The 25168-nt window shown below is 45.2% G+C and overlaps 1 protein-coding gene across 1 annotated transcript in view; it reads left to right on the top strand.

The window, feature by feature from the left end:
- Window positions 1-25168, top strand: part of LOC137413195 (uncharacterized) — a 56053-nt gene that overhangs the window by 24498 nt on the left and 6387 nt on the right. The window contains exons 3-9 of the mRNA XM_078772864.1: window positions 2903-2995; window positions 3994-4086; window positions 8024-8116; window positions 12050-12142; window positions 14066-14149; window positions 15103-15195; window positions 15508-15546. Coding sequence (XP_078628990.1) covers window positions 2903-2995; window positions 3994-4086; window positions 8024-8116; window positions 12050-12142; window positions 14066-14149; window positions 15103-15195; window positions 15508-15546 — 588 coding nt within the window. The remainder of the gene's footprint in view (window positions 1-2902; window positions 2996-3993; window positions 4087-8023; window positions 8117-12049; window positions 12143-14065; window positions 14150-15102; window positions 15196-15507; window positions 15547-25168) is intronic.

A 25168-nucleotide genomic window follows, 5' to 3' on the forward strand; every position in this document is an offset into this window, starting at 1 on the left:
CTGCCTCTGACATCAATTCTTCCTGGGAATTCTTCCAGGGCAAACTGATCTCTCTCATGCACAGATTTATCCCATCTCGCCTTCAGTTGTCTTACCCTTCCTCCCGTCCATGGTACACTGAATCTTGTGGTGAGGCAGTTGCCCTGAAACAACTTGCCTTTGCCTCTTGGAAGGCTAATCCAACTGAAGGAAATCTCAGTTCCTTCCACCAAGCTCGGAACAAGTGTGTGTCTACCCTCAGGAGTGCCAGGAAGCACTATCTCTCCTCACTCAAGAATGAACTCTCAAACCTGTCTCCTTCCTCCAAATCCTGGTGGCGTCTGGTCAAATCCGTTTCTGGTGTTTGTTCCCCCTCCATCCCCTCCCTTACCTCAAATGGCCACACAGTTGACATCGCACGTGACAAAGCCGAATGCCTCAACTCTGTGTTTGCCTCAAAATCCTTAGTCCCAAACCCATCTCTCTCTGTTCCCACCTTTCCCAGTCGAACCAAACTGCTCCTGGACTCTGTGACCTTCTCTCCTGACAAGGTGGAGGAGTTTTTGTCAAACCTCGACTCTGATTCTGCAACTGGACCAGATGGCATCAGCCCACGGGTCCTAAAATCCTGCTCTGCCGCTCTATCTCACCCTCTCTCTGTTCTTTTCACCCTATCTTTTGCTCAAGGTCATCTGCCAGCATCCTGGAAATCAGCAAACATTACCGCTTTACACAAAAAAGGTGCAAAAACAGATCCTTGCAACTACAGACCAATCAGCCTGCTCCCAATTATCAGCAAAGTCATGGAATCCATCATTGCTTCGGATATGAAATCTTTCCTCTTCTCCAATGGCTTGATCTCTGATCATCAATTTGGTTTCAGACCAGGTCACTCTACTCTGGACATGCTGCTTCTGCTGTCTCAACAATGGATGGAGGTCCTCAATGCCAAACAGGAAATCAGAGCTGTCTCCCTTGACATATCACGTGCCTTCGATACGGTCTGGCACCCAGCTCTGCTCACCAAACTCTCCTCCTATGGTATCCATGGAAATCTCCATGCATGGCTTGCGGACTTCCTCTCTGGTCGTAGTCAACGTGTGGCCCTGAATGGATTTCTCTCATCTCCCCTTCCCGTTCAGGCTGGAGTTCCCCAAGGCAGTGTGCTGGGCCCTGTGCTTTTTCTGGTCTTTGTCAATGATCTCTCCGACTCTCTGGAAAATCCTCTGTATCTCTTTGCTGATGACTCCACTCTCTGCCGCTCCATTCCTCTTCCCTCAGATCGGCAGTCTGCAGCCTCCTCACTCTCTGAAGACCTGGACAAAATCACAGACTGGTCAAACATGTGGAACATGTCTTTCAATCCTGACAAATCTCACACTCTTACTATGTCTCTCCGAAAAGATCGACTGGACAACCCTCCCATCTACTTTCTCAACAATCCTCTCCAAGAAGTTCTGTCGCTCAAGCTTTTGGGTCTCACCATCTGCCATGATCTTTCTTGGGAAAACCACATTTCCAAGCTGGCCTCCAAAGCCAGTCGCCGACTGGGCATCCTCCGTCGTGCGAAGTCCTTCCTAGGCACACCTGAGCTCCTCACCACACACAAGGCTTTCATCCGCAGCTCAATGGAATACTGTTCTCCCCTATGGGCCGGTGCTCCTGCCTCACACCTGGCTCGGCTTCACGCTGTTGAATCCAAAGCTTTCAGAATCATTGGAATCTCCCGCGATGAAGCTATCTCTGAGGGCCTTTCACTCACTCACCGCAGGCAGGTAGGTGGTCTTTCTGTCTTCTACCGACTCCTCTCCGGCCTTGCTCCCCCAGCTCTCTCTGTGCTCTGTCCCCCAAATATTCCTACAGGTCGCACAAGATCTGCCAGCCACCCTCTGATGGTTAAACTGCCGAAATCTCGGCTCTCTGCTCACCTTCACTCTTTCATTCCTCTTTTCTCCCGCCTCTGGAACAAACTCCCACACTCACTTCAATCACACTCCTCCCTCCAGGTCTTCAAAACAGCTGTTCACCACCATCTCTTATCTTCCCCCATCCAAAACCTTGATCTTTTCTACCCCCACTAATTCACCCCAGATCCACCTTGTTTGAAATTCCAACTTCTTTCCTGGAAGTCTTGGCAGGGTCCATATGTTTTATACCTCTCCCACCCCCCCCCCCCTTCCCATGCCTTCCCCCCAAAGCCCTCTCCCTCCCACAGTTCTCTCGATGTCTCCATGTCTCTCAGTCCCTGCTCTCAAATGTTGTGTTTGTGTCCTTCCCCCTCTCTCCCCATCTTGTCTACCGCTCCCGATGTTACTTGTTTTGTGTGTCTGTTTGTCTTTCTGTGTGATTAATGTTCGCTCTTTCACGAGCCTCGATCTTGTATACAACAAAAAAAAAAAAAAAAAAAAAAAAAATAATAATAATAATAATAATAATAATAATAACAGAATTATTTATTTCAAAGGATGAGTTGTTCATTTGTGAAGTAAATGTATCATGAAGTATTCCACGAAAGGATAAATTTCACGAACTGTTCTGCCAGAAAGTTGAAGTTCATCACTGGAGATCTTGGTGATAATCTTTCGATCCGAGACCCTACTCCTCCCTGAACCGGACTGTGATCAGCACTTGTACTCTTTTGGGTCGGACCTGCATTCTCAACCTGACAAATACATCACAGAAGGGATAATGAGTTTACCTTTCCTGGTGTTGTTGATACATCCTGCCAGTGCTCACGTGTGGACGATTCCAAAAGAATCCAACCACTCGTCCAATCCTACCAACAACACCAGGAATCTCATACCAAACGATTATAATCGATAAAATGTTCCTCTGAGTGACCCTTACCCTCAAATTTATCACCATTTCAGTGAAATATCTTTCACGAATCATCACTTCTTCTTCTCTTGCATCCATCACACAGGAAGCTGTTCCATCTGTTCCTCAGAAGAATGAAGGAGTTTTCAGCTATTTGTACAAAGGAATTCAGAACATCGTTTCAACCTCCTTTCTGAAGGTATGATCGCACACGCACATCACTCCACAAACACACACACGATAATCCTGGAGGACATAAATGATACCACGACCAGTTGGTCATGCATGTCTGTCCATGATACCAGGGCAGACATGCACGACCAACAAAGGGGTCCACACTTTCCAACAGACGAGGGCAACCACATATGTAACCATGCTTCCACCCGCACAAATCTATGACTGTTGAGGAAACGAAACACTTTTCAGGCTCTCCAGTTTAAAGGAACCGGTGGGGTGCATTTGATCCGTTACTTCCTTGTTGCACCACCAATGGCCACTTAGATCCTGTGCGGTGGTCGTTGCATACTTGCTGAAAGTTTTCATTGTGCGCATTTGCGACCTGTGGATGTCACTGCGTTATGACGTAACACACTCAAACTTGGCGCCCGATCTCATGGTGGTGCAACAAACAATTAATCTCCTGCAGTAGAACCTTTGAGCAGCTCAATGTCTGACATTCCGCGTATGGGTGTTATGAGGACGTTTTTAGGCTAAGAACAGGATTATTTATTTCAGAGGATGAGTTGTTCATTTGTGAAGTAAATTTAAAATAAAGTGTTCCAGGAAAGGATAAATTTAGCGAACTGATCTGCCAGAAAGTTAAAGTTCATCAATGGAGATCTTGGTGATATTCTTTCGATCCAACACCCTACTCCTCCCTGAATCAGACTGTGATCAGCACTTGCACCCTTTTGCGTCACACCTGCATTCTCAACCTGACAAATGCATCACAGAAGGGATTATGAGTTCACCTTTCCTGGTGTAGTTGATACATCCTGCCAGTCCTCATGTGTGGATGATTCCACTTGAATACCACTCGTCCGATCCTACCCAGAACACCAGGAATCTCATACCAAACGGTTATTGATAAAATGCTCCTCTGAGTGCCCCCTCACCCTCAACAACATTTATCACCATTTCAGTAAAATATCTTTCATTAATTCTCAAAATTCTTGTTCTCTTGTGTCCATCACACAGGAAACTGTTCCAGCTGTTCCTCAGAAGATTATATGGGATTTCAGGTATTTGTACAATGGAATTCATCACATCGTTCCAACCTCCTTTCTGAAGGTATGATCACACACACACATCATTCCAGAAACATGCACACTTTAATGCCACAGGATATAATTTATACCAGGACAGACACGCACACCCACCTGAGCATGTAGACACTTCATAAAAGGCCAGGACAACCACATACGCAACAACATAGCAACTCGCAGAATCACATATGTACTGTTGTGGCCAAAAATATTGGCACCCGTGCACTTCTTTCAAACAATGCACCATTTCTTTCAGAAAATTGTTGAAATTCAAAAAAAATTGGTTTCCACAAATGTATGTCTTTGGTTTGCAATGGAACAAAACAAAAAAAAGCTGAAGATATTCCTAAATCTTAGCTTATTCCACACAAAAATCTTAAAATGGCCTGGACAATATTATTGGCACGTTTTAGAAGTTGTTAGAAATATTTGGATTTCGAGCAGGTGATTCTCCTTTACTTTGGAATTGAACTCACCTTTGGTGAGTTGCAGGTGCCTGCAATGTAAGAATCATGCATTCAACCAGTTTGAATGGAGAAAAGAAAGAAAACCAGAGAATTGTCTGAGGAGGTCAGACACAATATTGTAGCCAAGCATGGACAATCTCAAGGCTACAAGTCCATCTCCAGAGACCTTGATGTTCCTGTGTCCACCGTACGCAATGTTATCAGGAAGTTTGAGGCCCATGGCACTGCAGCCAACCTCTCTGGACGTGGCCACAAGAGAAAACTTGATCGAAGATTACAGCGAACGATTGATCGAATTATGGAGAAAGCATCTCAATCAACTGCCAAACAGATTCAAGCTGACCTTCAGACACAGAGGATATAAATTTCAACACAGTGAGTCAATTAAATCACAACACAGTATGACAATTTCAACTCGCACCATCCGTCGCCAACTTAATGAAATGGGGTTCTATGGTCGGAGACCCTTGAGGACTTCACTGCTGAGAGAGAGACAGAAGAAAGCATGACTGGAGTTTGGCAAAACACACCTGAACAAGCCAAAATCCTTCTGGGTGAATGTCCTATGGACAGATGAGACCAAATAAGAGCTTTTTGGTAAAGCACGTCATCTCCATGTTTACAGAAAACAAAATGAAGCATTCAAATAAAGGAACACCTTCCCTACAGTCAAACATGGAGGAGGTTCAGTGATGTTTTGGGGTTGCTGTGCTGCCTCTGGCACTGGGTGACTTGAATGTGTGCATGGCATCATGAAATCAAGAGATTACCAAGGCATTTTGGAGCGCAATGTTCAACCCAGTGTCAGAAATCTGGGTCTCCGTCGAAGGTCATTGGTCTTCCAGCAGGACAATGACCCCAAACACACTTCAAAAAGCACCCTGGAATGGTTCAAGACAAAATGCTGGACAGTTCTGAAGTGGCCAGCAATGAGTCCAGATCTAAATCCCATTGAACACCTGTGGGGAGATCTGAAAACAGCAGTTGGGAGAAGGCACCTTTCAAATCTGGCAAAACCGGAGCAGTTTGCACAAGAAGAGTGGGTCAAACTGCCAGTAGCGAGGTGTAGAAACTCATTAATGGCTATAGGAAGCGCTTGACTGCAGTTATTTTGTCCAAAGGCTGTGCTACCAAATATTAAGGATAGGGTGTCAATAATTTTATCAACAGCATTTCTTTTTATTTTATGACTTCAAAGGATATATTAAGTTCTGAATGAAAAACAATGGTTCTGTAAAATTAACAGTGAAATAGAGAATTGTGGAGGCCAAATACTTTTGTCCATTTGAACTTGGTTTTTGAGAAAATTGTGAGTTATTTGAAAAAGGTGCGAGGGTGCCAAAATTTTTGGCTTCGGCTGTAACCTCACACCATCCAGAACATATCCCTGATTGTTGAGGGATCACTGATCATTTGTGGCCACTTTGGTGAAATATCTTTCGTTAATTCTCATTTCTTCTTCTCTTGTGTCCATCACACAGGAAACTGTTCCATCTGTTCCTCAGAAGAATAAAGGAGTTTTCAGCTATTTGTACAATGGCATTTATAACATCGTTCCGACCTCCTTTCTGAAGGTATGATCGCACACACATCACTCCAGAAACACACACACTTTAATCCCAGAGGATAAAAATGATACCAGGGCAGACATGCACAGCCACCTGAACATGTACACACTTCATACCAGGCTAGGACAACCACATACGCATCAACATAGCAACTCGCAGAATCACATATGTACTGTTGTGGCCAAAAATATTGGCACCCTTGCACTGCTTTCAAACAATGCACCATTTCTTTCAGAAAATTGTTGAAATTAAAAAAAAATTGGTTTCCACAAATGTATGTCTTTGGTTTGCAGTGGAACAAAACAAAAAAAAGCTGAAGATATTCCGAAATCTTAGCTTATTCCACACAAAAATCCTAAAATGGCCTGGACAATATTTTTGGCACGTTTTAGAAGTTGTTAGAAATAATTGGATTTCAAGCAGGTGATTCTCCTTTACTTTGGAATTGAACTCACCTTTGGTGAGTTGCAGGTGCCTGCAATGTAAGAATCATGCATTCAACCAGTTTGAATGGAGAAAAGAAAGAAAACCAGAGAATTGTCTGAGGAGGTCAGACACAATATTGTAGCCAAGCATGGACAATCTCAAGGCTACAAGTCCATCTCCAGAGACCTTGATGTTCCTGTGTCCACCGTACGCAATGTTATCAGGAAGTTTGAGGCCCATGGCACTGCAGCCAACCTCTCTGGACGTGGCCACAAGAGAAAACTTGATCGAAGATTACAGCGAACGATTGATCGAATTATGGAGAAAGCATCTCAATCAACTGCCAAACAGATTCAAGCTGACCTTCAGACACAGAGGATATAAATTTCAACACAGTGAGTCAATTAAATCACAACACAGTATGACAATTTCAACTCGCACCATCCGTCGCCAACTTAATGAAATGGGGTTCTATGGTCGGCGACCCTTGAGGACTTCACTGCTGAGAGAGAGACAGAAGAAAGCATGACTGGAGTTTGGCAAAACACACCTGAACAAGCCAAAATCCTTCTGGGTGAATGTCCTATGGACAGATGAGACCAAATAAGAGCTTTTTGGTAAAGCACGTCATCTCTATGTTTACAGAAAACAAAATGAAGCATTCAAATAAAGGAACACCTTCCCTACAGTCAAACATGGAGGAGGTTCAGTGATGTTTTGGGGTTGCTGTGCTGCCTCTGGCACTGGGTGACTTGAATGTGTGCATGGCATCATGAAATCAAGAGATTACCAAGGCATTTTGGAGCGCAATGTTCAACCCAGTGTCAGAAATCTGGGTCTCCGTCGAAGGTCATTGGTCTTCCAGCAGGACAATGACCCCAAACACACTTCAAAAAGCACCCTGGAATGGTTCAAGACAAAATGCTGGACAGTTCTGAAGTGGCCAGCAATGAGTCCAGATCTAAATCCCATTGAACACCTGTGGGGAGATCTGAAAACAGCAGTTGGGAGAAGGCACCTTTCAAATCTGGCAAAACCGGAGCAGTTTGCACAAGAAGAGTGGGTCAAACTGCCAGTAGCGAGGTGTAGAAACTCATTAATGGCTATAGGAAGCGCTTGACTGCAGTTATTTTGTCCAAAGGCTGTGCTACCAAATATTAAGGATAGGGTGTCAATAATTTTATCAACAGCATTTCTTTTTATTTTATGACTTCAAAGGATATATTAAGTTCTGAATGAAAAACAATGGTTCTGTAAAATTAACAGTGAAATAGAGAATTGTGGAGGCCAAATACTTTTGTCCATTTGAACTTGGTTTTTGAGAAAATTGTGAGTTATTTGAAAAAGGTGCGAGGGTGCCAAAATTTTTGGCTTCGGCTGTAACCTCACACCATCCAGAACATATCCCTGATTGTTGAGGGATCACTGATCATTTGTGGCCACTTTGGTGAAATATCTTTCGTTAATTCTCATTTCTTCTTCTCTTGTGTCCATCACACAGGAAACTGTTCCATCTGTTCCTCAGAAGATTATAGGGGTTTTCAGGTATTTGTACAATGGAATTCATAACATCGTTCCAACCTCCTTTCTGAAGGTATGATCACACACACATCATTCCAGAAACATGCACACTTTAATGCCACAGGATATAATTTATACCAGGACAGACATGCACACCCACCTGAGCATGTAGACACTTCATAAAAGGCCAGGACAACCACATACGCAACAACATAGCAACTCGCAGAATCACATATGTACTGTTGTGGCCAAAAATATTGGCACCCTTGCACTGCTTTCAAACAATGCACCATTTCTTTCAGAAAATTGTTGAAATTAAAAAAAAATTGGTTTCCACAAATGTATGTCTTTGGTTTGCAGTGGAACAAAACAAAAAAAAGCTGAAGATATTCCGAAATCTTAGCTTATTCCACACAAAAATCCTAAAATGGCCTGGACAATATTTTTGGCACGTTTTAGAAGTTGTTAGAAATAATTGGATTTCAAGCAGGTGATTCTCCTTTACTTTGGAATTGAACTCACCTTTGGTGAGTTGCAGGTGCCTGCAATGTAAGAATCACGCATTCAACCAGTTTGAATGGAGAAAAGAAAGAAAACCAGAGAATTGTCTGAGGAGGTCAGACACAATATTGTAGCCAAGCATGGACAATCTCAAGGCTACAAGTCCATCTCCAGAGACCTTTATGTTCCTGTGTCCACCGTACGCAATGTTATCAGGAAGTTTGAGGCCCATGGCACTGCAGCCAACCTCTCTGGACGTGGCCACAAGAGAAAACTTGATCGAAGATTACAGCGAACGATTGATCGAATTATGGAGAAAGCATCTCAATCAACTGCCAAACAGATTCAAGCTGACCTTCAGACACAGAGGATATAAATTTCAACACAGTGAGTCAATTAAATCACAACACAGTATGACAATTTCAACTCGCACCATCCGTCGCCAACTTAATGAAATGGGGTTCTATGGTCGGAGACCCTTGAGGACTTCACTGCTGAGAGAGAGACAGAAGAAAGCATGACTGGAGTTTGGCAAAACACACCTGAACAAGCCAAAATCCTTCTGGGTGAATGTCCTATGGACAGATGAGACCAAATAAGAGCTTTTTGGTAAAGCACGTCATCTCTATGTTTACAGAAAACAAAATGAAGCATTCAAATAAAGGAACACCTTCCCTACAGTCAAACATGGAGGAGGTTCAGTGATGTTTTGGGGTTGCTGTGCTGCCTCTGGCACTGGGTGACTTGAATGTGTGCATGGCATCATGAAATCAAGAGATTACCAAGGCATTTTGGAGCGCAATGTTCAACCCAGTGTCAGAAATCTGGGTCTCCGTCGAAGGTCATTGGTCTTCCAGCAGGACAATGACCCCAAACACACTTCAAAAAGCACCCTGGAATGGTTCAAGACAAAATGCTGGACAGTTCTGAAGTGGCCAGCAATGAGTCCAGATCTAAATCCCATTGAACACCTGTGGGGAGATCTGAAAACAGCAGTTGGGAGAAGGCACCTTTCAAATCTGGCAAAACCGGAGCAGTTTGCACAAGAAGAGTGGGTCAAACTGCCAGTAGCGAGGTGTAGAAACTCATTAATGGCTATAGGAAGCGCTTGACTGCAGTTATTTTGTCCAAAGGCTGTGCTACCAAATATTAAGGATAGGGTGTCAATAATTTTATCAACAGCATTTCTTTTTATTTTATGACTTCAAAGGATATATTAAGTTCTGAATGAAAAACAATGGTTCTGTAAAATTAACAGTGAAATAGAGAATTGTGGAGGCCAAATACTTTTGTCCATTTGAACTTGGTTTTTGAGAAAATTGTGAGTTATTTGAAAAAGGTGCGAGGGTGCCAAAATTTTTGGCTTCGGCTGTAACCTCACACCATCCAGAACATATCCCTGATTGTTGAGGGATCACTGATCATTTGTGGCCACTTTGGTGAAATATCTTTTGTTAATTCTCATTTCTTCTTCTCTTGTGTCCATCACACAGGAAACTGTTCCATCTGTTCCTCAGAAGAATAAAGGAGTTTTCAGCTATTTGTACAATGGCATTTATAACATCGTTCCGACCTCCTTTCTGAAGGTATGATCGCACACACATCACTCCAGAAACACACACACTTTAATCCCAGAGGATAAAAATGATACCAGGGCAGACATGCACAGCCACCTGAACATGTACACACTTCATACCAGGCTAGGACAACCACATACGCATCAACATAGCAACTCGCAGAATCACATATGTACTGTTGTGGCCAAAAATATTGGCACCCTTGCACTGCTTTCAAACAATGCACCATTTCTTTCAGAAAATTGTTGAAATTAAAAAAAAATTGGTTTCCACAAATGTATGTCTTTGGTTTGCAGTGGAACAAAACAAAAAAAAGCTGAAGATATTCCGAAATCTTAGCTTATTCCACACAAAAATCCTAAAATGGCCTGGACAATATTTTTGGCACGTTTTAGAAGTTGTTAGAAATAATTGGATTTCAAGCAGGTGATTCTCCTTTACTTTGGAATTGAACTCACCTTTGGTGAGTTGCAGGTGCCTGCAATGTAAGAATCACGCATTCAACCAGTTTGAATGGAGAAAAGAAAGAAAACCAGAGAATTGTCTGAGGAGGTCAGACACAATATTGTAGCCAAGCATGGACAATCTCAAGGCTACAAGTCCATCTCCAGAGACCTTGATGTTCCTGTGTCCACCGTACGCAATGTTATCAGGAAGTTTGAGGCCCATGGCACTGCAGCCAACCTCTCTGGACGTGGCCACAAGAGAAAACTTGATCGAAGATTACAGCGAACGATTGATCGAATTATGGAGAAAGCATCTCAATCAACTGCCAAACAGATTCAAGCTGACCTTCAGACACAGAGGATATAAATTTCAACACAGTGAGTCAATTAAATCACAACACAGTATGACAATTTCAACTCGCACCATCCGTCGCCAACTTAATGAAATGGGGTTCTATGGTCGGAGACCCTTGAGGACTTCACTGCTGAGAGAGAGACAGAAGAAAGCATGACTGGAGTTTGGCAAAACACACCTGAACAAGCCAAAATCCTTCTGGGTGAATGTCCTATGGACAGATGAGACCAAATAAGAGCTTTTTGGTAAAGCACGTCATCTCTATGTTTACAGAAAACAAAATGAAGCATTCAAATAAAGGAACACCTTCCCTACAGTCAAACATGGAGGAGGTTCAGTGATGTTTTGGGGTTGCTGTGCTGCCTCTGGCACTGGGTGACTTGAATGTGTGCATGGCATCATGAAATCAAGAGATTACCAAGGCATTTTGGAGCGCAATGTTCAACCCAGTGTCAGAAATCTGGGTCTCCGTCGAAGGTCATTGGTCTTCCAGCAGGACAATGACCCCAAACACACTTCAAAAAGCACCCTGGAATGGTTCAAGACAAAATGCTGGACAGTTCTGAAGTGGCCAGCAATGAGTCCAGATCTAAATCCCATTGAACACCTGTGGGGAGATCTGAAAACAGCAGTTGGGAGAAGGCACCTTTCAAATCTGGCAAAACCGGAGCAGTTTGCACAAGAAGAGTGGGTCAAACTGCCAGTAGCGAGGTGTAGAAACTCATTAATGGCTATAGGAAGCGCTTGACTGCAGTTATTTTGTCCAAAGGCTGTGCTACCAAATATTAAGGATAGGGTGTCAATAATTTTATCAACAGCATTTCTTTTTATTTTATGACTTCAAAGGATATATTAAGTTCTGAATGAAAAACAATGGTTCTGTAAAATTAACAGTGAAATAGAGAATTGTGGAGGCCAAATACTTTTGTCCATTTGAACTTAGTTTTTGAGAAAATTGTGAGTTATTTGAAAAAGGTGCGAGGGTGCCAATTTATGGCTTCGGCTGTAACCTCACACCATCCAGAACATATCCCTGATTGTTGAGGGATCACTGATCATTTGTGGCCACTTTGGTGAAATATCTTTCGTTAATTCTCATTTCTTCTTCTCTTGTGTCCATCACACAGGAAACTGTTCCATCTGTTCCTCAGAAGATTATAGGGGTTTTCAGGTATTTGTACAATGGAATTCATAACATCGTTCCAACCTCCTTTCTGAAGGTATGATCACACACACATCATTCCAGAAACATGCACACTTTAATGCCACAGGATATAATTTATACCAGGACAGACATGCACACCCACCTGAGCATGTAGACACTTCATAAAAGGCCAGGACAACCACATACGCAACAACATAGCAACTCGCAGAATCACATATGTACTGTTGTGGCCAAAAATATTGGCACCCTTGCACTGCTTTCAAACAATGCACCATTTCTTTCAGAAAATTGTTGAAATTAAAAAAAAATTGGTTTCCACAAATGTATGTCTTTGGTTTGCAGTGGAACAAAACAAAAAAAAGCTGAAGATATTCCGAAATCTTAGCTTATTCCACACAAAAATCCTAAAATGGCCTGGACAATATTTTTGGCACGTTTTAGAAGTTGTTAGAAATAATTGGATTTCAAGCAGGTGATTCTCCTTTACTTTGGAATTGAACTCACCTTTGGTGAGTTGCAGGTGCCTGCAATGTAAGAATCACGCATTCAACCAGTTTGAATGGAGAAAAGAAAGAAAACCAGAGAATTGTCTGAGGAGGTCAGACACAATATTGTAGCCAAGCATGGACAATCTCAAGGCTACAAGTCCATCTCCAGAGATCTTGATGTTCCTGTGTCCACCGTACGCAATGTTATCAGGAAGTTTGAGGCCCATGGCACTGCAGCCAACCTCTCTGGACGTGGCCACAAGAGAAAACTTGATCGAAGATTACAGCGAATGATTGATCGAATTATGGAGAAAGCATCTCAATCAACTGCCAAACAGATTCAAGCTGACCTTCAGACACAGAGGATATAAATTTCAACACAGTGAGTCAATTAAATCACAACACAGTATGACAATTTCAACTCGCACCATCCGTCGCCAACTTAATGAAATGGGGTTCTATGGTCGGAGACCCTTGAGGACTTCACTGCTGAGAGAGAGACAGAAGAAAGCATGACTGGAGTTTGGCAAAACACACCTGAACAAGCCAAAATACTTCTGGGTGAATGTCCTATGGACAGATGAGACCAAATAAGAGCTTTTTGGTAAAGCACGTCATCTCTATGTTTACAGAAAACAAAATGAAGCATTCAAATAAAGGAACACCTTCCCTACAGTCAAACATGGAGGAGGTTCAGTGATGTTTTGGGGTTGCTGTGCTGCCTCTGGCACTGGGTGACTTGAATGTGTGCATGGCATCATGAAATCAAGAGATTACCAAGGCATTTTGGAGCGCAATGTTCAACCCAGTGTCAGAAATCTGGGTCTCCGTCGAAGGTCATTGGTCTTCCAGCAGGACAATGACCCCAAACACACTTCAAAAAGCACCCTGGAATGGTTCAAGACAAAATGCTGGACTGTTCTGAAGTGGCCAGCAATGAGTCCAGATCTAAATCCCATTGAACACTTGTGGGGAGATCTGAAAACAGCAGTTGGGAGAAGGCACCTTTCAAATCTGGCAAAACAGGAGCAGTTTGCACAAGAAGAGTGGGCCAAACTACCAGTAGAGAGGTGTAGGAAGCTCATTCATGGATATAGGAAGTGCTTGACTGCAGTTATTTTGTCCAAAGGCTGTGCTACCAAATATTAAGTAGAGGGTGTCAATAATTTTATCAACAGCATTTCTTTTTATTTTATGATTTCAAAGGATATATTAAGTTCTGAATGAAAAACAATGGTTTTGTAAAATTAACAGTGAAATAGAGAATTGTGGAGGCCAAATACTTTTGTCCATTTGAACTTAGTTTTCGAGAAAATTGTGAGTTCTTTGAAAAAAAGTGCAAGGGTGCCAATATTTTTGGCTTCGGCTGTAACCTCACACCATCCAGAACCTATCCCTGACTGTTGAGGGATCACTGATCATTTGTGGCCACTTTGGTGAAATATCTTTCGTTAATTCTCAATTATTGTTTTCTTCTGTCCATCACACAGAAGGTTGTGTCTGTGGAGCCCCAAGACATTTCCAGGTCTTTGTGTGAAACAATCTGTAACATCGTTCCGTCCTCCTTTCTGAAGGTATGTTCGCATATATGTCACTCCAGAAACACACGTTTTAATGCCGGGGAATATAACTTATACCAGGGCAGACATGCTCGTCCAACAAAGTGTTTCCACGCTTTCCAAAAGACGAGGGCAGCCACATATGTAACCACGCTTCCACCCGCACAAATCTATGACTGTTGAGGAAATGAAACACTTTCAGGCTTTTCAGTTTAAAGGAATCGGAGGGGCCGTTTGATCCGTTACTTCTTGACTGCGCCACCAATGGCCACTTCGATCTTGTGCGGTGTTCATTGCACACTTCCTAAAAGTTTTCACTGTGCGCATTTGTTACCTGTGGACATCACGGCGTTTTGATGTAACACACTTAAATTTGGCATTCTATTTATCTCAAGGTGGTTCAATAGTCAATAATTAATCTCCTGCGATTTGGGTGTTGCGAGGACTCCATCTCCATCCCGAGTTTGGGTGTTGTGAAGACGTTATTCGGCTAAGAACATATTTATATATCTCAGAGGATGAGTTGTTCATTTATGAAGTAAATTTACAATAAAATGTTCAAATAAAGGTTACATTTAGTGATCCGATCTGCCAGGAACTTAATTTTCACGAATTGAGATTTTGGTGATGATTTTTCGATCCAAAACCCCACTCCCTGAACCAGACTTATCAGCACTTGTAGCCTTTTGGGTCGGACCTGCATTCTCAACCTGACAAATGCATCACAGAAGGGATTATGAATTTACCTTTCCTGGTGTTGTTGATACATCCTGTCAGTGCTCACGTGTGGATGATTCCAATAAGCATATCACTCGTCCAATCCGACCCAGAACACCACTAATCTCATACCAAACGAATATCGACAAAATGCTCCTCTGAGTGCCCCCTCACCCTCAACACTGATCACGATTTCAGTGAAATATCTTTGATTAATTCTCAATTCTTCTTCTCTTGTGTCCATCACACAGGAAACTGTTCCATCTGTTCCTCGGAAGATTATAGGGGTTTTCAAGTATTTGTACAATGGAATTCATAACATCGTTCCGACCTCCTTTCTGAAGGTATGGTCACACACATCATTCCAGAAACACACACACTTTAATCCCAGAGGATATAAATACCACCATGACATACATGCAGAGCCAACTGAACATGTACACACTTCATAACAGGCCAGGACAACCACATACGCAGTGACATAGCCACTCGCAAAACCACATCTGTAACCACACACACCATGCAGAATATATCCCTGACTGTTGAGAGATAACTGATCATCTGTGGCCACTTTGTTGAAATATTTCATTAATTCTCAATTATTGTTTTCTTCTGTCCATCACACATTTTTTCATGTCCCTTTTCATGTCTCTCAGAAGTCCGAAGTTAACATCCTTCCGACCTCCTTTCTGAAGGTATGATCGCAAACACATCACTCAAACACACGCTTTAATCCCAGAGGGGTCCTGACTTAACACACTCAAACATGGCGTCCTAGCTCAAGAGGGTTGAACGCACGGTTAGTTTCCTGCAGTAGAACCACCAAGCAACTCATGGGCCGAAATTACATGTGTGGGTTTTGCGAGATTGTGTGATGTCTAGAACAGGTTTACTTATTTCAGTGGATGAGTTGTTCATTTATGAAGTAAATTAAAATTAAAATGTTCCTCCAGAGGTTAAATTTAGCGATCTGATCTGCCCGAAATTTATGGAGATCTTGGTGATGATTATTAGATCCAAGACCAGACTCGTCACCGGGGTGGTCCCTCATCATCACTTGTACCATTTAGAGTCAAACCTGCATTCTCAACCTCTTATAACGAAACAGAAGTAAAGCAGCAGAGGTTGTGAGTGCAGAGGACAATGTAAAAGATACAGGTGATGTGATGAAGATGGCTAATGGACATCAAAAGGCAAATTCGGAAAAGTATCACCGCTCAAAAAGAGCTTGAGCGAATGTAGAAAAATAAATGTTTTCCCGGTGTTACCAGTGTTGCTTCGTTTGGGTTGAAGTCGTGTGAACGGAAATGGACAGTTTGTGTCAATCACTTTGACGAGTATGGGTTAGTTTGGGTTGAAATGACGATTACGAGTATTGGTTAGTTTGGGTTAAAATCACTTTGACAGGTGTTATTAATTATAATAACTAGAACTGCCACTTTGTAACTGTTGGCAGTGATGGTCCGGTGCAAAGACGTCCCACTTTGATCAGACACGTGACCAATGAAATCCTCTTAAAAAAAAAAAAAAAACTCGATTCAGAATTTGATTTAAAAAATGAAATTTAAAGGAATTCAAACAATACTCAGATTCAAAATAATTTCTAATAATGGCTGCCAGAAATGCAACCGCCGATGTTTAAATTACCAAACTGTATTCCAAAATACTCGTTAATAATGTGTGTGAAGTTTCACATCATTCTTTTAAGCCGTACTGGAGTGTGAAAATAATTATTCTTCTTCATCATAAAGGTTTCTTCTTCTTCACATATATATAATATTCTGGCTGCCAGACCATGTGATCTATCACATTTAAATTTTGTAAAGTTTGACTTCAACAGCATAAGCCGTTTCATGGAAAGTTATTTATTTATTTTACTTTGATCCAATATGGCTGCCCAACCACATGGCCTTTGAGATAAAAAAAAATGTCCGCCGCCTAGCATTGGGAAGGAGTTCATGTGTGTGATGTTTTGTGTTGATCGGATAAGGTTCGTTTTTTTTATCCAATATGGCTGACAAACAATGTGACCTATGACTTGATCGTTTTCAACATATATTTCCCAAGGCTGTTAGATCATATGTGTGGCGTTTCACATCGATCTAGTGAGCCGTTTTGGAGAAAGTTTGTATTTTCAAGCCAATATGGCTGCCGAATCATGCGACCAATGACATCATCAATACGAGAACGGCACTCAGTGGAGAGCATACCTCCGCCTGGTTGGCCATATCAATCAATTGTGAAGAATCCCTTAAAAAATTCTGCAAGCTGGATCGGATCTGGATCTTCACCAAAATTGAATCGATTCTTCTTTGTCTCACACAAACAACCTGTTCAACAAGTTTCGTCCAAATCCATCCATAAACTTTTGAGATATCCTGCTATGCATCGTTTTTGGCCCTATCTCCCAATGGTGAAGAATCACTTGAAAAAAATAAATAATTATCATATCCGAATCCATATTCAGATCTTCACCAAAATCCAATTGAATCGATCTTGTCAGACACCCAACCAATCCACAAAGTTTCGTCCAAATCCGTCCATAACTTTTTGAGATATCCAACTAAGGAATTGTTTAGGGCCCTATCTCCCAAAGGTGAAGAATCACTTAAAAATTCTAATAGCCGGATCCAAATCCGGATCTTCACCAAAATCTAATCATTTCGTCCTTGTCACATACGCTACATCTCTGACATATTTCGTCCGAATCCGTCCACAACTTTTCGAGATATTTTGTTCACAGACAAAAGGACAGACAAACAGACAGGGGTGAAAACATAACCTCCATCCACCTTTGGTGGCGGGGGTAATAATTCTCCCATACAATTTTTGCCTAGATTACGCTCAATACATTTCAAACTGATTGGATTAAGCATTGTACTTATGACCGGATTAAGTGTTGTATATGAAGGCACCGATGTCATGATAAACATATATTTTACTCCTCATGGGGAGTTCTTGACGATGTGTCAATTTTCAATTTTTTTCATGGAGCGTTTTCAGAGATACAGAGGTGCAAAGTTATTATTATTATTATTTTTTTTCCAAAATGGCACCCGCACCTCGTGACCTATTATATCATTCTTATCATTTAAAAAAAATCTACTGCATTAGGTGCTCCTTTGGTGAAAATTCCGTGGCAATCGCTCAAGCGGGTTGCAGAGAAAATGAATTTAAAAGAAAATAAACGTGCAAAAACGGGAGAATAAAAAATATTAATAAACTTAACAAAAACAATTAGGTTCCAGTGTTCTGTCATTGTGTTAATTGAAACTGTCATTCTGGTGTTTCACAGGCAGGTTGTTTCATCAATGTATGTGTCGTCCTTCGGATGTCGGTAAACCTGGTCATCCCGTTTGTCGGCATTAGTTAATGGACATTAAATATCCCATGGTGTCATTCGCGAAGAGTTGGCAACCTATCACTGGCACCATGAACAAATTACAAATTTCTTATACAACTATTGCTGGGAAGGTAATGGCAAACCACCCAGTATAACCTTTACAAAAAAACTGCTTACATTTTTATTTTTATATATATATATATATATATATATATATATATATATATATATATATATTGTTACAGATACGACTTTGATGGTATGGTGGGCCGAGCGGGATGGCCGCCGTATCCGTACAAGTTACCCCGATTGCACCCGGGGTTGACTAATCGCGCTATGCTGGCTCAATAAGAAAAAGAAGACACCCGGCTGGATTATAATGACACAATACGACACCGGGGGTTCAGTTCTCAAGTATATTCGTACGGAAAAAGGTTAGATTACAACTACAAGAGGGACAGCATAGGAAGACAGGCACTTAGACACACTCTTATATTAACCCTAGACAGACCACAGATAAACGGGACAACGCTGACTCACACGGGATTTGATGGCAAGGAAAGCGGCAGTCGATGGCTCAGGTGCACCTGGCTCAGGGACAGAATCACGTACGGTGGTGTCCAGCAGATGCGGGGAGGTCGCTCAGCGCTCGTGGGTCGCGACTTCGGTGGAGATGCCGGGGAGGTCGCTCAGCGCTCGGGAGGGTGGCGTCTTGTCCTTCCAAGCTCGGGGCGCATCTCCTCGTCACGTCCGGCGCGGGGCCGCGTATATATCCGGCGGGGAGTGACACGCCCTCGGCTCGTTAGCGCCGCCCCAGATGGCATCGGCCCATGGCTTCTCATTGGGTGCGGGGGTTACCGGCTCCGCCCTTGACGAGGGGCCGACAGGGAGCCCCTTCGTGGTAACCCCGTGGAGCGCGTGGTCAATGGTGGCTAACCGAGCCGGAAGGAGGACGCCCACTCCCCATACCGTCACCGCGCCGCCCCCCTCTTTTGTTGTTGTTGTTGTAGTTGGCGCTTCTTCATGGGGAAGAGATGCGGAGAGGCATGGGGAGGTCCTAAACTTCCTAACAGGTGCTATATAATCACATTCTGGTGCAACGAAGAGTCATAATTAATGGAAACAAGTCCTTAACTGACATAGATTAAGAATAACTAGCAAGATGTCCTATAATTGTCTACGTGTGGTGCGGGGGACCTGGGCACGACATTTAATGGGGGGATGAAGGGGAAGATCGGCTCTAATGGGTGTTGTTTACAGACAATGGGACTAGGGAATGGGGTAAGGGAGAGTTGGGGAGTATCGGAGAAAATAGGGGAATATTTACAAGCGGATATGGAGGCCAAATTCCATATTCGCAACATTGCACCCTTCTCTACCCTCGGGGCGTCCCGACCCGATAAATTTTTACCTACTTTAGTGTGGCACGCAATGTAGTTCCCTCTACTATTAACTCTACCCTGAGTGCGACAGTTTTACAGATATTCACAAATGAGTAAATATGTCCCCCTGCGACGTTGCACCCTTCTCCTCACAGAAACACACCCACAGGATAACCGAATCCGGAAAGAATTCTCAAACTAAACATACAGCCGGTAGGGAGCATTATTTACAAGACTACGCTGCTATTTACACTACGATCCAGGACCTGTTTTTGGAGGAACACATGCAGATGTTATGCATAGAGAGAGCGCGCTTGCCAACATCGATACACCAACCCACGAGTGCTCTGTGGCCGACGGCCTTTAATAACGTGCAGAGCACCCTTTCCTGAGCATCAACAGCACCACCCCACCACCAATCGGTGCAGTCACCATTGTTCATTGGAATAAAAATAACTTCAACAACCCCTAACCCTGCAGGTGTCTCTTGCTCTTCTTGTGGTGCACTTGGTGTTAATTAAAAGTGGTTCACCTGTATGGCATAGGTGCCACGCTGACCCATAGGTCCATCCCCGGGTGGTGCTTGGCCGCAAACGAACTGCGGTCCATTGTGGGTGGCCACAAACATTGCGGTCCATATGGTGTACCGATCCAGGCAGCGAACAGCGAAAGTGCAGGCCCACAACTGCGCAGCCAGCACCTCTCTCTCCTCTCTCTCTACCCCAAAGCCAGATCCTCGGAGGTGGGAGACAAAAGAAGCAGACAAGTGAGTAAGGTGGTAAGGGCGCAAAAGTGCACGCAATGTAAGGTAATGCACACTGGGGGCACATGGGAACCAGGTGAGACAGGTACGTTCCTATCGTACGCCCCCCCCCCACCAGGTAACCTACATGGCCCCTCCCTTACCCCTTACTGCATCCACACAACACAACACTACTCATAAACATCTACTTTACAAATCAACAAACATCCCTACTGTCTTCCCCGTTCCTCCCATAAACCAAATTCGTCTTCTCTCCCTCCTAACCAATCAAATTTGCCATTTTCAACTCTCATCAAAATTTGCCATCTCCAACTGAACATCAAAATTTGCCATCACCAATTCATCATCAGTCCCTCCTAGGGAGGGAGAGATGGAATCACCCCAATGTCTCATCCACGTCGTGATGCGTCTCACAAATCCTCACAGCAATCTCATTTCCTGCAACAAACAAAGAAAACACAGGTGTGGAGTCATCATCATCACCACAGGCAAGTGGCTGCGTATGGTGCGACAGGTTCATCAATCCTAACTATCTCCTAAATGACTTTAACAACTTTACACTACCCGGGGGCTTTCTCCGGCCAAACCATTGGCCCTCTTACACTATGGGTTCTAAAAACCAATTCCCATTGGCCAAACTGTGGTGCTCTTCAATTTGGGGTCTCACTCCCCCGATTCATCTCCCGGTGCCCTCGCACAATTTCTGGGCTGCGGCGTGTACCTCTCCCAGTGGGTCTACCCACCTGCACACCTCCACCACTGCAGTTGCCTCCGAGCTTACCTGCTCCTCACCCTAACCTAACTACCTGGGGAAGGCCCTCTGGCTCTCTCCCCACTCCGTGCCCTCTCTGGCACTGGGCTGCCCGATCCACACCCGGGATCCTCAGGCACCCACTCACAACTACCGGCTCCCAGAGCCCACCTGCGGCCTCACCTGGCCGACATCCTCACAGTGGTGGAGTGCCCAACCAACTACACACACTAACAGGCTACACGCCCAGCCATTTCCACAACACTCATGCACCCATTCACAACACCATTCTGCAACCGCACCACAAATGCCAATATCCAACCACAATTTACCTGCACCCTCTACCTAACACTTACACTACCCGCCCCGGGTGCTCGTGAAAGGGGTCCACTCTTCCCCCATCCACACCTTCGCACCATGCACACCACTCCGTACCACTCACTCCAACTCTCTCCACACACCTGTACCTGCACACCTGTGCTCTCACACCTGGTGCCACCTGCACCCTTCTCTCCCCAAGCGCATTCGCGCTGATCCACACACTCACTACTCATACACTGCTCCACACACCTGTCCAGTTGCACACCTGTGCAATCACACCTGTTCAATTCTCACACACACGGCATCATCTCAGCTAACTACTCCCTTCTGAAACTTGCGCTTCCCAGTCGTCCCTTTAACTATTGCGCTCCCTCGTCATTATAATCCACACTAATCTACCTGCGTCCCCACTACAGGTATCAGTCACTAACTAATCTTAACGTTACCTAATGTCAATCTTCGCTAGATCCCTACACACCATATCCTAACCCACCCGGGCTAGTTTTCACTGCCATACACCCCATAAACCTAGTGCTCCTTTGCCCCCACCACATGGGAAAGGTGGCAGGGATGCCACCCTCTCCCACCGGGCCTATCGCTCCTCAATCCCCCAGTCCTCTGGCACTAATAAGCCCCCCTTATTCAGAGGTACTGGGTCCCGCCTCGGCATCTAAAGCCGAGGCGATCCACGGGGGCGCCTGCTCGCCGGTGTAAGGTCTTATCCGGTCGGCGTGGACGATCCGAGGGAGGGCTCGTGGCCCCATTTTGATCTTAAAGACCACGTCACAGATTTGCGACAGGACGACTCCTGGGCCTTGCCAGGGGGAGGTGAGTTTTGGGCACCTTCCCTTCCGCCTCCGGGGATTAAAGAACCAAATCTTCATCCCCGGAGCGTATTGACTCCCCTGGCTCCGGTCGTCGTACCTGCGCTTCATCTTTTCCCCCGCCAGATGGAGTTGGCGGCGGGCGAAGGCATGGACTAGCTCCATGCCTTCCTCTAGGTGACGTGCGTACCCCTCCCTCGGCGGGTTAACCACTGTGTCTGGCACGGGACCGCATAGCAAGTCGGCGGGAGCCCGTAACTCCCGCCCATACATAAGCAACGCTGGACTGCATGCGGTGGCCCCGTGCTGGCTGGTTCGGTAGGCCATGAGCAAGTAAGGGAGATGTTCGTCCCAGTCATCCTGACGGGTGGTGGTGAACAGTGCCAGTTGTTGGATTAGAGTTCGATTGAATCTTTCCACCATCCCGTCAGATTGAGGTCTTAAAGGCGTTGTTCTGGTTTTCCGAATTGACAGGAGACTGCACACATCTTTTAGCAATTTGCTCTCAAAATTTCGTCCCTGGTCGGTGTGCAACTCCTGTGGAATCCCATGCCGGCACACAAATCCTTCCACGAAGGCCTGCGCTACCACCCCTGCTTCTTGGTTGGGGAGGGCGTAGGCCTCCGGCCACTTGGTGAAGTAGTCCATCACAACGAGGATATACTTATTACCTTGGCGGGTGCGGGGCAGCGGTCCTAGAATATCCATAGCCACCCGCTCAAGGGGGGCCCCCACCTGATGTAATTGAAGGGGGGCCCTCATCCTCCGTGCTGGTCCCTTTTTGGCAGAACAGGCGTCGCATCTCCGACACCAGTCCTGTATGTCGCGCCCCATATTCACCCAATAGAACCTCCGGCGGACCCGAGATATTGTCTTTGTCCTGCCCAAATGGCCGCCGGAGCGGGTACCATGCACCTGTTGCAATATGACGTTCTTGAATTTGTCAGGGACTATCACCAGCCAGGAAGTTCGATCAGAGGGAACCTCCACCCACTTGCGATACAAGATGTTGCCTTTCAATTCCAGGGTCTGCCACTGAGCCCAATATGCCTTTGTCCGCGCCCCGAGGGGGGTGACCTCTTCCCCCTTTGGTCTTTGCCCCAATTTGACCCATTGGAACACCGGCCCCAGAACAGGATCCTCCTGCTGGGCCGTGCTCCAAGCCAACTCTCCAAATTCCTCGTCCGCGGTTAGTGGCAAAATTGGCCCTCTCACCCGGGTTGCCCGGACGACGAGAATCGGGGCGGAATCGCCCAATTGCTCCCTCTCCTCGTGTCTCGCACAAAATTTACAGTTTTCCCCCAGACAAGGACGCCGAGAGAGTGCGTCCGCATTACCATGGGCCTTCCCGGCCCTATGGGCCACATCAAAATCGTACTGCTGCAACTTTTCCAACCACCTTGCAATTTGGCCCTCCGGTTCCTTGAACCGAAGGAGCCATTGCAAGGAGGAATGGTCAGTTCTAACCAAAAATTTCCGCCCGTACAAGTACGGGTGGAAATGGTTCATGGCAGCCAGCATAGCCAATAACTCTTTGCGAGTGACGCAATAATTTCTCTCGGGCCTACTTAAGGCCCGACTATAATAACCAATCACTCTCTCCACGCCCTCCTGTGTCTGAGACAAAACTGCGCCCAATCCTTCCTGGCTCGCATCCGTGTCCAGGGTAAATGTCCCGTCACTAGTGGGGTAAGCTAGAAGGGGTGCGGATGTTAGACACCCCTTCAATTTTTGGAAGGCCTCGTGGCACTCCCGTGTCCAATTAAATCGCGTCCCCTTCTCCGTAAGCCGGTGGAGGGGACGGGCCAACTCCGCAAATTTCGCCACAAAGCGCCGGTAGTAGGAGCAGAGTCCCAAAAATCCCCGCACCTCTTTGATGGTACGTGGTGCGGGCCACTCCTCTACCGCTTTAATTTTGTCTGGGTCTGTTTTTACCCCCTCGCGGCCAATCACGTGACCTAGATAGGCCACCTCTCTTGCAAACAAAGTGCACTTACTCGGGTTCAGCTTCAACCCTGCCTGTCTGAGGCACCCGAACACCTGGTCCAAATTAGCTAGTGCCTGGGGGAACGTTTGGGCATGTACCAGGACGTCATCCAGGTACACCAGGCATGACTGCCATGGCATGCCGCCTAGTACATGCTCCATCAATCTCTCAAAGGTGGCGGGGGCGTTACACAAACCAAACGGCATCACAGTAAACTGATACAGTCCCTTACCTGTGGAAAATGCCGTTTTCTCCTTCCCTGCCCTATCCATCTCCACCTGCCAATACCCACTCTTGAGGTCCAAAGTTGTGAACCAATTTGAGCCCGCAACGGCATCGAGGGTGTCATCAATCCTTGGCAGGGGATATGAGTCCTTGAGTGTCACGTTGTTTAGCTGGCGATAGTCCACGCAGAACCGCGTGGTCCCATCCTTCTTTTTGACCAGCACAACAGGTGACATCCAAGGACTTCCCGAGGGCTCGATCACACCTGCGTCGAGCATTTTTGCAACCTGCTCGTCAGCTTCCGCCCTCTTGCTCCAAGGGAGCCGTCGGGCGGCCTGACGAATAGGCCGGGCCTCACCGGTGTGGATCTGATGTTTCACCAGGCCCGTACGTCCAATATCCTCGGTGGACAGGGAGAAGAGGTCCAAATGGGACCCAACCAGTTTGTGTAAGGCCTCCCTCTGGGTACCTCCCAACTCTACGCTACTACGATTTACCATCTCGCAAATGGGATCGGGCCAATTCCTACTTGTTATTGAAGGCTCCCCCCGGGGTCGGCTCGGCTGGACGTTCTCGCCCCTCACTGTCGCGACTTCCTCAACTGGGGTGCAGCCAGCTACCCTCGTGCCCCTTACTATAGTGCGTGGTTCTGTACTCACATTTACTACTCGGACGGCCACTACCGGTCCGTCCGTTTTTACAAGGGTGCGGCCCACGATTA

The sequence above is a fragment of the Myxine glutinosa genome, chromosome 1 (genome assembly GCF_964187855.1).
Source record: "Myxine glutinosa chromosome 1, kmMyxGlut1.1, whole genome shotgun sequence".
NCBI classification, from domain to species: Eukaryota; Metazoa; Chordata; class Myxini; order Myxiniformes; family Myxinidae; genus Myxine; species Myxine glutinosa.